Here is a 17,885-nt window from a genome sequence, read left to right as displayed (position 1 = left end):
TTTTCTGGAATGATTTTTACCTGCTTCCTCTAAGCCCTCTGTATCTTCTACTCTTTTCTACAGAGTCTCATAAGCTCTCTCTACCCCAACTCTGTCAGAATTTGGTTTACTTCTCTACTCACAGGTAACCTGAAGGTCTATGTGCTATCAGAAACCTACTTTAAATAGAATGACAAAATTGAGTTAAAAGTTAAATGAGGGAAAAAGATATACCACACTAACACTAATCAAAAATTAAGGGGGTACATATGCAAACAAAGATCAGAAGGCAATTTGCAGTAATGCAATTTAAGAGCCTAATGGCCTTGAAGCCTCTATTTTTATAACATATATTTATCATTAATTATAATTTTTTAAAAAACCAATCTAAAGGAATTTTTGCAAACCAGACTAATTAGGACTATAAATTTCTTTTATTATATTTTAAGCATAGTATTTGATAAATGCAAAATATGTTTAATGTAAGTTACAAAACACAGAACTAGTTTCACAGTTAGATGAAACTAACCACACATTCCCAAAATAGAAATATTAGCCCTTCTTTATCCCACCTCCCTACCTGCTCCTTTATTTTCTACTACTCCCTTGCCTTTATTATTTTTTCCTTTTTTTCTTTTTCCCTTGTCTTTTTAAAATCATTTTTGGTCTTCCAATTGTATACACAAGGGTTCTTAAGCAAAGGAGTCATTCATACATCGATAATATATATTAAAAGATGTGATTTACACACCACTTGCCAATAATACAAAAGAAAAGAAAACAAGGCATACTTCCAACTATACAAAAATTGAAACGTATGTAAGTTTTCTTTTGATAACTGATGCTAACCTACTAACAAGGACAAATGGATATATATTTTTTTCACCAAGTTGGCACCAAAATAAAATTCCAGTTAACAAATTCTGATTTCAACCTTTTTGTATTAGTAATTGCATCAAGGCACAATGTGTACTCACTACATTTAAAACTACTTGCAACGGCTGACATAACACTACAAATTCTTAGAAGAGACAGATCCAGTGCGTGTTCAATTAGTACAAGATGAATGCCATTTGTGTTAGGAATACTTAACAGTAGGATATTACTAAAGACACAGATAGATACAGAATAGAGAGAAATACACAGTAGTATAGACATGCCTAGTTAAGTAACAAATTCCATATATTATTAAGAACACATTGCAAGTACCACAATGAGGGAATGGGGAGATTAAGTGTCAATTAACTGAACAGAGGTAAAATGAAAACACGGTAGAAAGACCACTGGGGAAAAATAAAGTCAAAGTAGAATTAGAGTAAGAGAGGTAAGCCTCAGCTAACGGATTCGAAGACAGCATATAAATTTAAAATACATAATTAGTGGCATGTGTAGAGCAGAAGTAATAGGTCGGGACAGTAAGAAAATGAGAAGCACCAAAGGAAGCAGGATTCCAAAGTAGCACTCCATCCAGAGCAGGAAGGGATATGAGACAAGGAAAGAGTGATAGTAAAAATAATGCCACAGCATAATGTGGTCCTCAGAAAAGAGGAAATAAAGAGCTTTCTTGCAGATATCACAAAGAGCAAAAAGGACAATAAATTCTATTATCTTATGCCTTTAAGAGTTTGTGTAAGCAACTGCTTAGAGTTAATGGGACAGACCCTACTAGGGTTCAACATAAGGTATGCCAATAGCAGCCATCGCTTTTACAGCCTTCAGCACAGACTAAAATTGTTCATGAAACTAACATATTCAAAACCACAAATAAGGAAGAAGGGCATTTTACTGACCACAGTGGAGTGCCATGAGCCAAGTCCCATTTAACAAAGTGGAGGCTACTTAATGTTTCATAGATAATCAAACTGCAGGAGAGCCTAGCTTGAAGGCAGTGTGAGTCTAGAACATAGGCTTCAGATAAATGACTGCACACACAAACATTACTTGATTACATACTTACCTTTTTGTTTTCCTCCCCCTCCCAGCAGGATCCTTAAGAGCAAGAACCTCAAGTGTTCTTTAAAATGAAAAGAAACATCTACACACTCAAGAGCTCCTTAATAAATTCTAATAAATAATACCCTGCTGGGGTGGGCGTAGGGGGGCAATTCTCTGAACATTTTTCCAAGGCTAGTTTTGAGCTTTACAGAAAAGAAGTATTTCTTACCTCAAACAGTGAACACAAAATAACAAGAAAAAGATTTAAAATTGCACTTACCCTCCCAGCAAATCTGCAGTGTCACTTTGCTGATTCATATTGACTACCCTCAAACGGTGGCCTTTAATAAAGAAAGGGCAAAAGGGTTATTCTGAAAATGTAAAGACTGACAACATCCAGTGTGATCCATAAGGATGTGTGGACAAGGGCACAGAGCAAATCTTTAAATGTGCATTTCCTCTGACCCCCTCATTTTACTTTCAGGAATCTTGACTATTCAAAATTTTCACCTAACTCAGAGAGATATGTAAAAGAAGATTCACTGCTCAAGCATCAGGTAACTGAAAACAACAAAAAACCCTTCAGTAAGTCAACGTCTGCCTATGAATTAGAACTAAATCAATATCCAGTGTGAAATATTTGTCTATGAATTAGAACTAAATAAATATCCAGTGTGATATATTATTTAGCCATCAGAATAGGAATGAGGCAGTTCTGTTTTTAAAGATGTCCAATTTGCTTATTAACTAAACGTAATACATAGAGAATGATCCCGTTTGTTTCAAAACAAAACCAAATCTGTATGTATTTGAAGACCACAGATTAGAACTGAAAAAAGTTAATACCAATCTATTAACGGTGGTTATTTCCAGGGGGAAAGAATACATTATTTCCAAGGTAAAAATTTCCAGTGCTTATCTCCAGGGCAAGTGGAGTGGTGGCACTTCTTAAATTCCAATATTCTTTGGACTTTTTATTTTTTAAAAAGGCAGTCAGGGGACTTTCCTGATGATCCAGTGGCTAAGAATCCGCACTTCCAATGCAGGGGGCCCGGGTTCGATCCCTGGTCAGGGAACTAGATCCCACACGCTGCAACTAAGAGTTTGCATGCCACAACTACAGATCCCACATGCCACAACTAAAAAGATTCCCACATGCTGCAACTAAGACCTGGCACAGCCAAATAAGTAAATAAGTATTTTTTAAAAATAATAAAAAGGCAGTCAGTGTCAAATGTTTGTTGTCTGGGGGCAGAGTGCTTCCCCTCTAGGAGTTACCTGTAATATGAGCCAAGTACTGGACGGTGGAGGTTTTGCCGGTCCCGGTCTCTCCCACCAGCAACACAGGCTCCCCTTTGCTAACACACACCGCGAGCTGTTCAATAAGAACAGAGGATGGCCTCGTAGCAGCAAAGGTGAGCTTCTCCCTGGGGAGGGGAAAGTATATAAGCAGTTGGAGGAACAGGCTGCAAGCTTCTCTTTGTGTTATTTTGAGGAATCAGATTTCCCAGATTCAACAAACAAGAAGAAGGAGACAACTCAGAGTGACGGTCTTCATGTTACAACACAGTGGTCCCCAACCCCTGGGCCACGAACCGGTACCTATCCGTGGCCTGTTAGGAACCGGGCCACACAGCAGGAGGTGAATGGTGGGTGAGCAAAGCTTCATTTGTATTTACAGCTGCTCCCCATCGCTCACATTACCGCCTGGGCTCCGCTTCCTGTCAGGTCAGCGGCGGCATTAGATTCTCATAGGAGTGTGGTGAACCCTACTGTAAACTGCATGCAACGTATCTAGGCTGCACGCTCTTTATGAGAATCTAATGCCCGATGATCTGAGGTGGAGCCGAGGCGGTGATGCTAGCGCTGGGGAGCGGCTGCAAATACAGATCATCGTTAGCGGAGATGTTTGACTGCACAGAGACCATAATAAATCGACTGCGTGCAGACTCATATCAAAACCCTATCAGTGAGTGGCAAGTGACAATTGAACTGCACCTTACGGACTAGACTGGACATAAGCAACACACTTCGGGTGTCACTGTCTCCCATCGCCCCCAGATGGGACCATCTAGTTGCAGGAAAACAAGGTCAGGGCTCCCACTGATTCTGCATTATGGTGAGTTGTATTAATTATTTCATTATAAATTACAATGTAATAATAATAGAAATAAAGTACACAATAAATGTAATGTGCTTGAATCATCCCGAAACTACCCCCGCCAACCCCATTCGTGGAAAAAGTGTCTTCCCCGAAACCAGTCCCTGGTGCCAAAAAGGTTGGGGACCGCTGCTATAACAGATGTCCTTACAACATATGAATTGCAGAATTCATTCATTCTACATACGTGCAGCATTTACATAACTGCTACTTCACTAGGCTCTGGAAATTCAAAACACCAACAAGATAAAACATCTGTACTACCTATGTCATCTTGCGCAAACTACTTAACCTCTCTTAGCCTCGGTTTCCTAACTTGTAAAATCTGGATAACAATAGTTACTAGCTGTAGTGGGTTGAATTATGTTCCCCCAAAATTCATGTCTACTGAGAACCTGTGAATGTGACTTTATTTGGAAAAAAGCTCTTTACAGGTATAATAAGATTAAAATCGTATCATACTGGATTTAAGGGTCAGTCTTAAATCCAATGGCTGGTGTCCTTATAAAGAAAGAGAAATTTAGAGGCACAAAGAAATACACACAGGGAAGAAGACCATATGACAATGGCATCAGAGATTGGCTTGATGGAGCTACAAGGCAAGGAACACCAAAGATTGCTGGGAGCCAGGAGAAGCCAGGAAGAGGCAAGAGTCTTCAGAGGTAGTGTGGCCCCGCCAACACCTTGGTTTCAGCCTTCCAGCCTTCAGAACTGAGAATAAATGCCTGCTGTTTTAGGCCATCAAGTTTATGGTAATTTGTTAGGAGAGCCCTAAGGACACTAACACACACATTAATTCATAGGCTTACTATAACCACATGAGAAAACATGCAAAAAGGCACTCAGCACAACATTAGGCATATAGCAAATATTTAATAAATAACTTTAATAAATCTCAGAAACGTATACAATTCCAGCCCTCAAGAGATTAATAGACTAATGTTAGGACCAAGCCTGACCTCTAGGTGATGCTTTCTTCACTAAATACACTACAATGAATAAAATCAAAGATACACCTTTGCTAGTCCCAAGTCTCTAATGACCCTCATCACCTCCTCCACCTATTAACATCTAGCTTCACAGAACACATTTTGGGAAATCACTGCTCCTTACTGTCTAGTACACTGGAGAGATCACAGTTCTGACATGTTTTACTCAAAGGTAAGGGGCTGGACCACACGTTCCTTCTATCAATTTCCCAACGACCCCACAGTGCTCAGATCAGTTTGGAACCCTGTTTACCTCTGTATGTGGACAGCCTCACTTTGTTTCCGTAGAAGCCGCACTCGACCCACTTGCACATCTAGCTCGTTGATTGCAATTTCTGGTTTATAAAGTTGACAGAAGAATTCAGCCTATGGGAGGGGAAAGATTTTACCTGAGTAAACTTCTGCATGCTCTTCAAATACTTCTCATCCGTGAGGCTTACTGTGCTCCTCTAACATGCCCTCTACTAAGAGGCATTTTTGGGCTTCCAAGATAGGTAAGTTAGCTTTTAATTATATTTTTTAAAATTCTCCAAGTTTCTAATATGTTTTTAAAAACACTGATCATGAATGTTTCCCTGTAATAGTACTTTTTATTCATTCAAATGAGCCTCTATCTACCTATATGAAGTGAACACAGTGAACAGAAAGTTTTACTCCTAAAAGATATGAAAAAAACCAAAGTAATTTTTCTTCCTCTATGCTTTCCTCTGCTTTAAATTTCTAACATAATGCAGGAAACAGTCACTTGAATAAACCATGATACATCTGACAACAGCCAAAGCAGAAAGAGAAGCTGTGACAGAGGCTCAGGACACGTACCCATCAGCCTTATCCTCATCACTAACCCAAAGAACCCAGATTTCGCTCAGGGTTTGGGGCAGGAGTAAAAGGGGCAAATTGCCCACGGAAGGTAAACCCCTCTTCAACCAAAGGGGCTGAATATTGATCAACCTAAGCCAGTCATGGTAGTCTCATTTCTCTTGTCTACTATAATTAACATACTTATTACTTCAGCCCCTTTTAGTAGGTGCTCTGTTACCTGCAGCCAAAACCATCCCGATAGTTTCATACACCTAAGGAACACCCCTAACCATCTCGGTTCCTGACTAAGGCTTTTTTGAGTCATCATTCATTTGGGAACGCCAAATATCTGCCTCAAGATGAACCCCAGACATTTCTCCAGCTACCAACACCATTGCCGAAAGGCTCTCTCCTCCAGAAGTACATATTTTGATATAAAACAGGAAAGGCAAATATTAACAGTATCAGCAGTGAACCTAAGTAGTGGGTATACAGGTGTTCACTAATACTTTTCAACTTTTTTGATGTTTGAAGATATTAACCATAAAAAGTTGGAAAGGGACTTCCCTGGTGGCGTAGTGGTTAAGAATCTGCCTCCCAATGCAGGGGACACGGGTTCGAGCCCTGGCCCAGGAAGATCCCACATGCTGCGGAGCAACTAAGCCCGTGTGCCACAACTACTGAGCCCATGCGCCACAACTACTGAGCCTGTGCTCTAGAGCCCGCGAGCCACAACTACTGAAGCCCGCACACCCCAGAGCCCGTGCTCCACAGCAAGAAAAGCCACCGCAATGAGAAGCCCACGCACCGCAATGAAGAGTAGCCCCCTCTCGCCACAACTAGAAAGGCTGCACGCAGCAACAAAGACCCAACACAGCCAAAAATAAATAAGTAAAAAAAAAAAAAAAAGTTGGAAAAAATCTAATGCACAGAACTACAGACAAAGGTGTTACTACAACATGGTTCCAGTCCTGAGTCCACAACCTACAGAATAACATGCTCCTTAAGCACTGGAGAAAAAGGCGTGCGTGTGAAAAAGGATGCAAGGCAGCTCACAGGGAGAACTACTTATCCAGGAGACAGTGAGCTTTATGCCCATGAGAGGCAGCAATGAAACTACCAACTCTGACAGAGGACGCTGTTATTTGCAAAAGCTGTTCCAGGTAAGGACCAGAGATCAGCAATTAAGCTAAATATCCCAGCTTCCTTTCAAGAGGGAAGTAAAAACAGCATTACATACCTTTTTCTTGGAAATGTTCAATTTGCTTCCAATGACTTCTGCCATTTTCAGTTTGCTTGTCTGCTTAGAAAGCATTGCTGTGAAACAGTCCAGAGCCTATTAAAATAACCAAGGTAAATGCCAACTGATTTTTAAAATAATACATTAATAACAGAGCATCACTATCCAGGCCACAAAAGGGAGGAACGTAAAATCCAGCAGAACTTTTCTGCAAGTAAGACTAAGGAGAATACAAATAAAGTACCAACCCTAGACTCAAAGAACCTTACCATAACAGAGACAGGACACCAAAAAATGTGAAGGCTTTACTATCAAAATACCGGTTAATTAGGAAAACACACACAAACGCCTCAGTTTGCAAATCCAAAATTCAGGTAATAATAGCAATTAGCATTAATCCTTGGGTATAGGGTTCTGTGGGGGGAAACGACTTCCAGACAGTGGAGGTAACATCAAAAGATTACTTTCTAGATGTAAAGGGAGACTCCTGGTGTGCAATAAAGGGATTACACTGTCATTACCCTAACCCAGTACTTAACCTTAGCAACTACTGATAGGCCAACAAGACACATGTCTTCTGCTGTAATGAAATATAAAGGATGTATCACCGCCAAATGGATTCTACCCCCCCAAAAGCTGAGTCTGCATACATCAAGCGTTTTGTTAAACTTCTATTTACAAGAAAGACAGATAAAATGACAAGGGAAAGGACACGAGTATGGCAAAACAAAGAATATATCTGGTTCTACTGCCACCAAGTGTAATATATCAATAAGCTTCATGTAAGCATTTAAAAAAGAATGTATCTAGTTTTGTCCCTAATTCCTTACACAGAGCTTCAAAAATTCTTGGAATTACCAGGAGTAAGGAGTGTCTTTTGTTATTTACTAGAGCCCTTATGGACCTTACCAGGTTTATTATGCTAAGCAAGGTAACTCTTGATGGGCCCTTAGATAATTTAAGAGAGGAACTGGCCAGGCCAGAAAGACCAAGGGTTGAAACTTCCAGCTCCATCTCCAACCTCTGGAGGAGGGGAGGGGATGGAGACCGAGTTCAATCGAATAGCCAATGTCAGAATAATACCCCAATAAACACTGGACATCCAAAGCTTAGAGAGCTTCTGGTTGGTGACAAAGTGATGTACCAGGAAGGTGGCACACCCTGACTCCACAGGAGTGCCTGTGCTCAGACTCCTGAAACCCTGCCCTATGTGTCTCTTCCATTTGACTTCTTGAGTTATATTTTTTATAATAAAACTGTGACCTGGGGCTTCCCTGGTGGCGCAGTGGTTGAGAATCTGCCTGCCAAGGTAGGGGACACGGGTTCGAGTCCTGGTCTGGGAAGATCCCACATGCCGCGGAGCAACTAGGCCCGTGAGCCACAATTACTGAGCCTGCGCGTCTGGAGCCTGTGTTCCGTAACAAGAGAGGCCGTGATAGTGAGAGGCCTGCGCACTGCGATGAAGAGTGGCCCCCACTTGCCGCAAGTAGAGAAAGCCCTCGCACAGAAACGAAGACCCAACACAGCCAAAAAAAAACAAAAAACAAAAAGCAAAAAACTGTGACCTGTATGGTGAGTACAGAGCTTCCAATGAGTTCTGTGAGGTGATTACTGTACCTGAGGAGGTTGTGGGAACCCCTGAATTTACAGCTGATAGGTCCTAAGTGTGGGTGGGCATCTGAGACTTGCGGCTAGAGTCTAAAGTGGGGCAGCCTTGAGGAGGACTGAGCCGTTGAACCTGTGGGGTCTACACTAACTCCAGGTAGTCAGTATCAAAACTGAACTGAATTGCAGGACACCAGTTGGTGTCAAAGCAGTGAAGAAGCAACCAGATAAAGCCAGAAGGTGAAACATTCTGTAAAACAACTGGCCTGATCTCTTCAAGGGTATGTGTGGGGTGGTGGGGAAGGTTCTGATACAGTAAAAAAGTTCTTAATCCCATTCGCATAGAAAAGGATGTGGAAGGAGATACATCAGGGTATTAACAGTACTGGGGGGGCTTCCCTGGTGGCGCAGTGGTTGAGAATCCGCCTGCCAATGCAGGGGACACGTGATCGATTCCTGGTCCGGGAAGATCCCACATGCCGTGGAGCAATTAACCCCGCACGCCACGACTACTGAGCCTGCGTTCCAGAGCCCGCGAGCCACAACTCCTGAAGCCCGGGCGCCTACAGCCCGTGCTCTGCAACAAGAGAAGCCACCACAATGAGAAGTCCACGCACCGCAACGAAGAGCAGCCCCTGTTCACCACAACTAGAGAAAGCCCGTGCACAGCAACAAAGACCCAATGCAGCCAAAAATAAATAAATAAAATAAATTTTTAGAAATAAAATAAAATAAAGAAAAGTACAAAACAAGGTTACCTGTAAGAAATATGAGAAATGTAGGAGAATGGAAAGGAAATTTCAATGGAGAGAAGAGGATTAAAGGACTGGCACACAGCACTTCAGAGTTCAGCCGGCTTAAGTGTGTGCTCCAAATGTGGGTTCTTTCTACTCAAAGTAAGTTAACCAAACACAGAGAGAAACTGCTAACCAAAATGGGTCACTATTCTCTCCTCAGTCCTAGCTGACAGAAACCAGAACACTTTATAGTCAAAATGGGTTAATGTTTTAACAGCCCAGAGATCTTCAGACAGCATCACTTTATTCTTAAGCAGGCGGGAATAAATTTCTCTCTGTTCTACTGAATGTGGCAGAGCTACAATTCAATAGGGCTTCCCTCCCACGCAACACATTTTGTCCCCACGTCCAGCACACAAGGATGTACTTTACAAACCTGACATAAATCTCTCTGGACTAAAGTTAAAAAGGCCCTACTGAGGCTAGTGGTGGGATAAGACAAATATAAATCTATCAAATAGACTAAGAAATTACATATAGAAATAAATACTAAAGATCTTAGAAACACTTTACATTTTATAACAGTATTATCACCTGGGAGACTTTCTTTCCATTTAAGCTTTAATTTCAGTACTGTATCTGTTTTACTCTAATTCATACTATACTTATTTGAAATTAGTAGTAACCTGTTTCAAAAACCACAAAACATTTATTATGCCCAATTAGTTTTAAGGCAACATTAGTTCAGTTTTAACTAGCTAAGGATAATAAACGGTACCTACACAAAAGAAGAACTTTTTGATAGCAGTCAAGACACAGAAAATAACAGTGGAAATCAACAGCCTTAAAGAGCACAGAGAAACAAGCAGGAAGACTGTATCTTACCTCTTGAAAAATATTTAATGATGCTGATGAAGACAGACTGTCAAAGCTGTGGGCAATCCTATTACACCAATTCAGTAGATCCCTTTAAAAAAAAGGGGGGCAGGGGGCAAGAAATAAAAGACCATAGGCCAAAGACATCAAAGGCATCAGAGCTTACTTAGGTCTGGGAACACCTGACAACAAAGACTCTCCTTTTTTTCTGGCAACTGAAGATAAACAGTGTCAGGAAAAAGAATGAGTGGTCCCAGTCCCTATCCTACCAGGAAGTGACCTAGAACTCACTTCTCCCCATCCATGCCAGACAAGGTAGCAGGAGACAGGGAGCAATTAATTCTCAGAGCAAACTGAGGGGAGTTGCCCACACCTAATTCTCATTTCTCAAAGGGCAAGTCAACCACTGCGAACGAAGCGCAAAGGCATGTAACTCACTATACAGAGCAAAACCCAAGAGTCTTTTATTTAAGACCCCAAGTGTCACAAAAGGACATCCAGTGAAAGAGCTATGTCAGTAACTATTCCCAACTTTGGCTTTTAAAGTTATCTGCTAAACTTCCAGTTATAAGTAAGTCCTAGGGATATAACGTACAACATGATAAGTACAATTAACGCTGCTGTATGTTATATATGAAAAGTTGTTAAGAGTTCTCATCACAAGAAAAAAAAATTTTTTTTTTACTGTTTCTTTAATTTTGTACCTATGAGATGATGGACGCTCACTGAACTTACTGCAGTGATCATTTCATGACGTATGTAATCATTATGCTATATGCCACAAACTTATACAGTGCTCTGTGTCAATTACATCTCAACAAAACTGGAAGAAAAAAGTTATTTGTTAAAGTTAACATAATGTTACCTTCATAAGCCTTCCCATTCAGTAACTATAGATCTCAAAAAGGGACTGAACACTATGAAGCAGCCCAAACGTCTCATTTCAAAACCTCACTTCTTGTAACCATTCAGTTCTAGCTGCTAAGAACTTCTGAGGGAAGCAGTTTTTAAAATACCGACTCAAAAGTGTTTAGCCCAGTACCTGAGAGACAATTCTCTCCCTTCAAGGCTTAGTCTTTTGTGTTCCCATCTGGCTTCTGAAACTTCCTCGGGTGCCTGTTCCCCTCCAACGGAACTATCACTCAGAGGGTGATGTTTCTCTCCAGTAAGCTGGATGTAAATGTCAAGCAGGTGATCGGTTGCTACCGATAAGCTGGGGTATCTATTTTGCAGAACCTGACAGAGGGAGAAAAAAAAGGAAAGAAAATTTAGCAGCAGACAGAGTGATTTTTAAAAGCACACATAAACTGCTGCTGACACTAGTCAACCAAAAATGAATTCTTCTAAGAAATCTGTCATCTTTACCAAGTATAACAACTTCCACCCTCACCCATACCTCCAATCCCTCAAAGACCATGACTTTTTCCTGCCCAGAACTCAGTTATCTGGCAATCTCACCACCTATCACACAGCTTAGGGCGTAGAAGCTAGATGGGAAAGGGGTCTCAAGCAACATAGGCGTCCAAGTCCCAGGCACTTACTCGTTGAAGAATCCTTCAAGTAATATGTACTCTAATTTTTTAAACACAATTCTAGTACAGTCATTAAGTCATTTCTCAGACAAAAGCAAATAAGAAGCAGTTAATGGGAAAAGGAAAGTTTTTTAAAGCAAATCACAGTAAAAGGAGCTAGTGTTAAGTCCTGATAAAAAGTAGTTTTTATCAGACAACAGAATTTAACGAGAAAAAGATCTAGTCCAATTCACTTTGATAACTATTAAGAATTTTGTGCAGTATAATACTTGGTGCCCATAATATTGGTTCAACGCTTTTATGATATGGATTTGCTAAGTCAAGTCTACTTGACAAGGAAGAAAAATATCATGTATATATTAGAAATATTACACCCTAATACATTTAAATTGAGAAGTATACCACGATTCCAATTTATATATGAAATATTAACATATTTTGTATATATTAAAGTTGTAAGGCCCACTAAGATCTTTTACCGGTGTCATCAAGTGGTAGATCTCATAGATTTTTATTTCTTCATACTTTTTTTTTTAAACTGGAGGATTTTACAACATGTATTATTGAAAACATATTTCAGATGTATTGAAAATTAAGGACAGAAAAAGAGACTAATAAAATCAACAAATTCAATTTAATGGATACACATGTGGATCTTTCAAATACAGAATATACATTTTTTGTGGACGGAGGGAACATTTTCAAAATTGCCCATGTATTTGTGGACCCTGGCTACCATAAACAAAATATAGACTTATTTCCATCACCCCTAAAACAAAAAGTTCCCTTTTGTCATCACTCCCTTCTTCCACATCCCCGTCCCTGGAATCCTGCACCTGAATTCAGATCTCTACAGTTTTGCTTTCAAATCTATCATATACACGGAATCATACGGAATGTAGTGTGTAGTTCGGTTTCTCTTACTCAGCAAAACGTTTTTGAAATTCGTCCAGACATTACTGTATGTATCAGTAGTTCATTCTATTTTACTGCTGAGTAGTAATTCCATCATACGAGCATGTATATTTATGACCAAGGTGAAAAAAAAAGCTGTTTTTACTTGAAAAAAATTTCTGTTAGGTTTAACACTTTAGTAAGGGCTCAGTTATCTGGAAAAAAAGTTCTGAATAGAGATTTATCTGTACCAACCAATTAGTCATTTTCTACCTTAGTCAAAAAACATCTTTTGTTATTAACATGAATGTCAAAATTTGAACACAGTATCACATAATAAACTAATCTAACATGATATGGTTATCAATTTGATATGTATTTTGGAGATTCATTCCTTTAATAAGCATTTATTAAGTACCTACTTTGTAGCAGGCACTATTCCAGGGACAGAGAAACAAAACAAAATAAGGAATGGAACCTGTCCTCGAGAAACTCCCCCTAATATAAGCAGCAGATATGAAAGCAAAAGCAAACTTTCAGCCCAAAGGACAGCATGGTCGGCCCTGCTTGGGAGACCCGGGAAGGTTTCACAGAGCAGGAGGCACCTGGCAGAGGTCGCTGGTGACTGTGAGAGGGGACTGCCGCAGGCCATCTCTGGTGCCAGCACGTGAGGCATCAGGGCACAGTCAAGGTGTATAGGGGAGACAAGGTGTGAGAAACTGCTAGGGGTAAGTTCCCGGCACTTACTAGGTATGAGACTAGCATTATGTAAAGAGCTTGTTTTTCGAAGTGTAATTTGATATTTCAATTTGATATTGACTTTCAGAAGTCAAAGCCAGTCTTTCTAAGCATAAGATGGCTGCGGTTGGCAGCAACAGAAATGCAGTTCCTTGTGTTCCCTGTGAGGTCGGCATAGGAGATCATTTTATTTCCTAAGTAATACACACAAAGTTTTTAGCTACCAGTCATTTATTTAGGAGAGTGTTATTAGGATTAGTAAGCCCAGAAGCTTAAAAATAACCAGTGAGCTTCTCAAAGTCAGCTACCTAAATATGACCTAGGTCACCGAAGCGAGGAGGTGCGTGCTCCTGTGGCACTTCCGGTGAGCAGAGTGACCCACTGCTGATCAAGGCAGGGGTGGAAGGAGGAGTTCTGGCCTATCCTCCAAGCACAGAAGACAGTAAGAACAGAGTGGCTGTCAAATATTCTCCTCATTCTCTCAATCCCCAATAAATTACACCTAAATGTGAACTTCAGTCCTCTCCTTTAAGGAAAAGACTCACAATTTAAGTCTGAAAACAAAACATTTAAAGGTCTGCAACAGCAAAAGAAAGAGGAGCATTACGACAGAGCAATACAACAAACGTTTACAAAATGCCAGGCACGGAGTGGATGCTGGGGACACCAGAGCTGAGTTAAGTTACTGGAGGAGCTTATAGTTGAGGGCGGCAAGAGGGGAAAAGAAAAGACATACAGGACACACAAATACACAACTGGGAACTAGAGTGAGATGAGAAACTCACAAGTGTAAAACAGGCTGTAGAGTTATAAAATCACACCATCAAGGCAAGGCTTCTTAGAGATTATACTATCAAGGTTTACCCAGTAATCGGTAAACTCTGAAAACCCCTCTGCTAGTAAATACCTAAATGCTAGATAAAATATTTGAAAAGGTTGTCTGGTGCCACTTATTTATCTAAAAACTTATACCAAGAAAGAGGAAAGCATCCCTGCCATAACTGAATGATCACTGACAATGCTTTATTTGCTGCTCTCCAAGATGAAACGTTGGAAGTCGGGACGCTTCCCAAGTGAGGAGATAGATCCAAGGGGAGACAGGAGGTTGACAGGGTAAAGTGAGGCACACCTCTTAGTGATCACGGAGAACCAGAGATACTACAAAGTAAATCGATGTATAAAACCTTTAAAATAAGTCATCTCAATTTTCATTAATACCCAGATCAAAATGTACATGAAGTTGTTAAGTGTGAAAGATGTTAGTTACAAAACAACTTAGTATAAAAAAGATCCTCTGGGGACAACTGGAGAAACTTAAACATGGTCTGAGAATTAAGTGCTACTGACGAATTACTATTCATTTTATTGGGTATAATAATCATTGAAGTTATATATGGAAATGCCCTTAGAGATGCATGAAAGTATTTAAGGGTGAAATGCTATGAGGTTTGCTTTCAAATATATTAGCAAATAAAAACTACTAGATGAAATTAATACAGTAAAATGTCAGCATATTAACTGTTAAATTTAGAGTGACGAGTATTTTGGTGACTCATTGGGCTATTTCCTCTGTTTACATGTTAAGTCTGACACTTTTAATAATGAAGAGTAAGAAAGAAAAGCATTGATACTTTCAAATAACGTCATACCTCATTCAGTTCTGTCTTATCCATGTTATCCAGGTAAATTTTGGTCCAGTACTTGTCTAGCAGAGTAGCATGACTATTTAGCGGTCGATACCAATTTCCTCCACAGCTCAAGAGTCTGTATTTCAGAATGAAAAACAGAGTCACACAAAATTCCCAATTTTAATCTTGAATTATGCCCCTGGTTATCCCTTGCTAGACGTTATCTCACATCTGAGTAAAACTCACAGTTCCTTCTGGTGCCAGACAGCACTATGTTGGGCTTATAGGGAGGATGACAATGAAAGGCTGCCACCAAGCCAGGTGTGACTATTTTCCTAGGGGGAGTAATAGGGCTTTAACCAAGTTATTTTCACATCACTGCAAATGATCCTATTAGGCGTTTTGAACTCAACAACATGTTTCTTTTCCTTAAGACATAACTTCAGGAAAAAGAAAACCTAATCCAAGACCGATAGCACTAAAAATAAGTTCACTGCTTATTACCAAAAGTGACAGTACCTAAAATTACTTAAAATGCCCAGAAGAGAAGGAATATTCATTAAACACATACTCTGGGCAAGCCATGGGCTTACACCTAAGCCATGTAATTTAATCTTCACAACAACTGCCCTGAGGGGATGATGCCCTTCTTTTCTTCTAACTGTAAGGAAGAACTGTAAGGAAGAGAAGGAGAGTAATGTCCCTCGCTCACTCAACTATGACTACAATGGCAAAGCCAAGAACTGAACTCAAGTTTGTGTGGCATACTTCTATGATGTCCCAGGACCTTCTGGGAAATGTATCTAGCAGGAAAGAACTTCACCATCGCTGTGAATAAAATCAGGGTCTATTAAAACTAACAGGGCCTAGCAAGGTCTTCCTTAGAACTGTTAGCTCTGCATTCCATCTGGAAGTGAGTGTTCACAGAGGTACAGTAAACAGTAATATAATCACTAAATACAATGTGGCATTATTTTCACTCTTGGGCATTTTAAGACCAAAGAGAAGCTGTACAGTTATAGACAAGTAGTAGGAAATAAACCACTGCCTTCACATTATTTTAAAAAGTAGATAGGGACATATACTAAGTTTGCTTAGGTTTTATTCCTTTGTTGATGCTTATATTCAGTTAATTTTTTTAAATGCCTGAAGTCTACATGGCTTCATCATCACCACCATCATGGCTGGGCACTTACAATGTGACAGGTCTTTAGTCACTTCACCTAACCTTCATAACTTACACCAAGTTGTAAAGCAGGTGTTATTGGCCCCATCACAATCAGTCAAGCAAGGTACACACAGGTACAAAGTGCCAGTGTCAGGACTCAAACCCAGGGCTATCTGAAAACAGTCTCATCTCTGATTATGTTTGAAAGCATGAAAACAAGACAAAGTTTTTTAAGACTGGTTACTTATTTTTAAGTGGGGGAAAAAAGAACCACTTTTACTTTCTAAATTAATTATCTCTGTTAAAAATAGGCAGGAAGGGGTTTCCCTGGTGGCGCAGTGGTTGAGAATCTGCCTGCCAATGCAGGGGACACGGGTTCGATCCCTGGTCCAGGAAGATCCCACATGCCGTGGAGCAACTAAGCCCGTGTGTCACAACTACTGAACCTGCGCTCTAGAGCCCACAAGCCACAACTATTGAGCCTGCGAGCTGCAACTACTGAAGCCCGTGTGCCTAGAGCCCATGCTCCACAACAAGAGAAGCCACCACAGTAAGAAGCTGTGCACTGCAACAAAGAGTAGCCCCCGCTCACTCCAACTAGAGAAAGCCTGCGTGCAGGAATGAATACCCAACACAGCCAAAGATAAATTAAATTAATTAATTAAAAAAAAAAAAGTCAGGAATAAGAATGTTGAATCTGTCATCACTGCTAACTAACCTTGCTTAAAATGGGCCCAGAGAACTCTATTCCAAGACTTTTGTACTCAGCACTCTAGCATGTGGACTTAGGAAGAGGCTCCATCGTGGGAACAGAAGGGTTAATGGGACATACCTCCTGGTTGCAAAGAACTGAAATCCAGGAGCCACTTTCAGACAGTCACCTTGGCCAGGAATCAAGAGCTCTCCATTCTCCAAGAGAGGGATCAGCACGGAAACCTAAATCACAAAACCCCAGTGATAAAGCTATTAAGACAGAAGTAACAAACAAGAAAGCAAAAAAACCCTCTCGCCAAATGATGAACACGTCCTTAAAGGAAACCCTACTTCTCACAGCATGAACTGGGGTCAAATGCCAGGCGGGAATACTGGAGCCACCTACACTCCAGCAGAGCAACTTATTCATTCAGCATTCACTGAGTGCCTACTATGGACCAGAATCAAGCAAGACAGGAAAAATCCAGACATGACTGAGGCTTTACAGCCTAGAGTCTGACGGGAGACAGCCGTGCAAACTACCATACAGCATGATCGGTGTGACCCCCAAGGGGTGTACAAAACAATACGTGAAGACAGAGGGTGGCTGTAGATCAGTGTGGAGTAGTTTAGAAGCAGGGCAGTGAAGCCATTCTAGAGGTAATGACATTCACTGAGTCTGAAAGTATGAAGAGGAATCAGCCTGGTTTGTTGGGAGAGCAATGGCACATTTACTCTAGGCAAAAATATTCAAATGGATAAAAATGTATATGCCTAAGAGCATGGCATGAGAGGACTCTTATGGTTAGGGCAGAACGTGCATATGAAGTAGTGGAAAAATACTAGGCTTAGAGATAAATGATAAAAGGCCTTCTGTGCTGAGCTAAGGAGTTTGAATTTTTTTCATGA

At 40.4% G+C, this 17,885-nt stretch overlaps 1 protein-coding gene across 5 annotated transcripts in view; it reads right to left on the bottom strand.

The window, feature by feature from the left end:
• MDN1 (midasin AAA ATPase 1) overlaps nt 1–17,885 on the bottom strand; it is a 158,290-nt gene that overhangs the window by 114,020 nt on the left and 26,385 nt on the right. For all 5 annotated transcript variants that reach the window (XR_014248649.1, XR_014248650.1, XR_014248651.1 and 2 more), the window contains exons 8-15: nt 17,116–17,219; nt 15,137–15,251; nt 11,366–11,559; nt 10,333–10,414; nt 7,106–7,201; nt 5,318–5,430; nt 3,193–3,341; nt 2,195–2,255 (exon numbers count right to left, since the gene is read on the bottom strand). Coding sequence is in view for 2 of the 5 variants with exons in the window: in XM_082405917.1 (XP_082262043.1) it covers nt 2,195–2,255; nt 3,193–3,341; nt 5,318–5,430; nt 7,106–7,201; nt 10,333–10,414; nt 11,366–11,559; nt 15,137–15,251; nt 17,116–17,219 (914 nt within the window). In the remaining 3 variants the exon portion in view is untranslated. The remainder of the gene's footprint in view (nt 1–2,194; nt 2,256–3,192; nt 3,342–5,317; nt 5,431–7,105; nt 7,202–10,332; nt 10,415–11,365; nt 11,560–15,136; nt 15,252–17,115; nt 17,220–17,885) is intronic.

Source organism: Balaenoptera borealis (assembly GCF_965194805.1).
Source record: "Balaenoptera borealis genome assembly, chromosome: 9".
In the NCBI taxonomy this organism is placed as follows: domain Eukaryota; kingdom Metazoa; phylum Chordata; class Mammalia; order Artiodactyla; family Balaenopteridae; genus Balaenoptera; species Balaenoptera borealis.
This window is presented reverse-complemented; position numbering and strand designations above follow the sequence as displayed.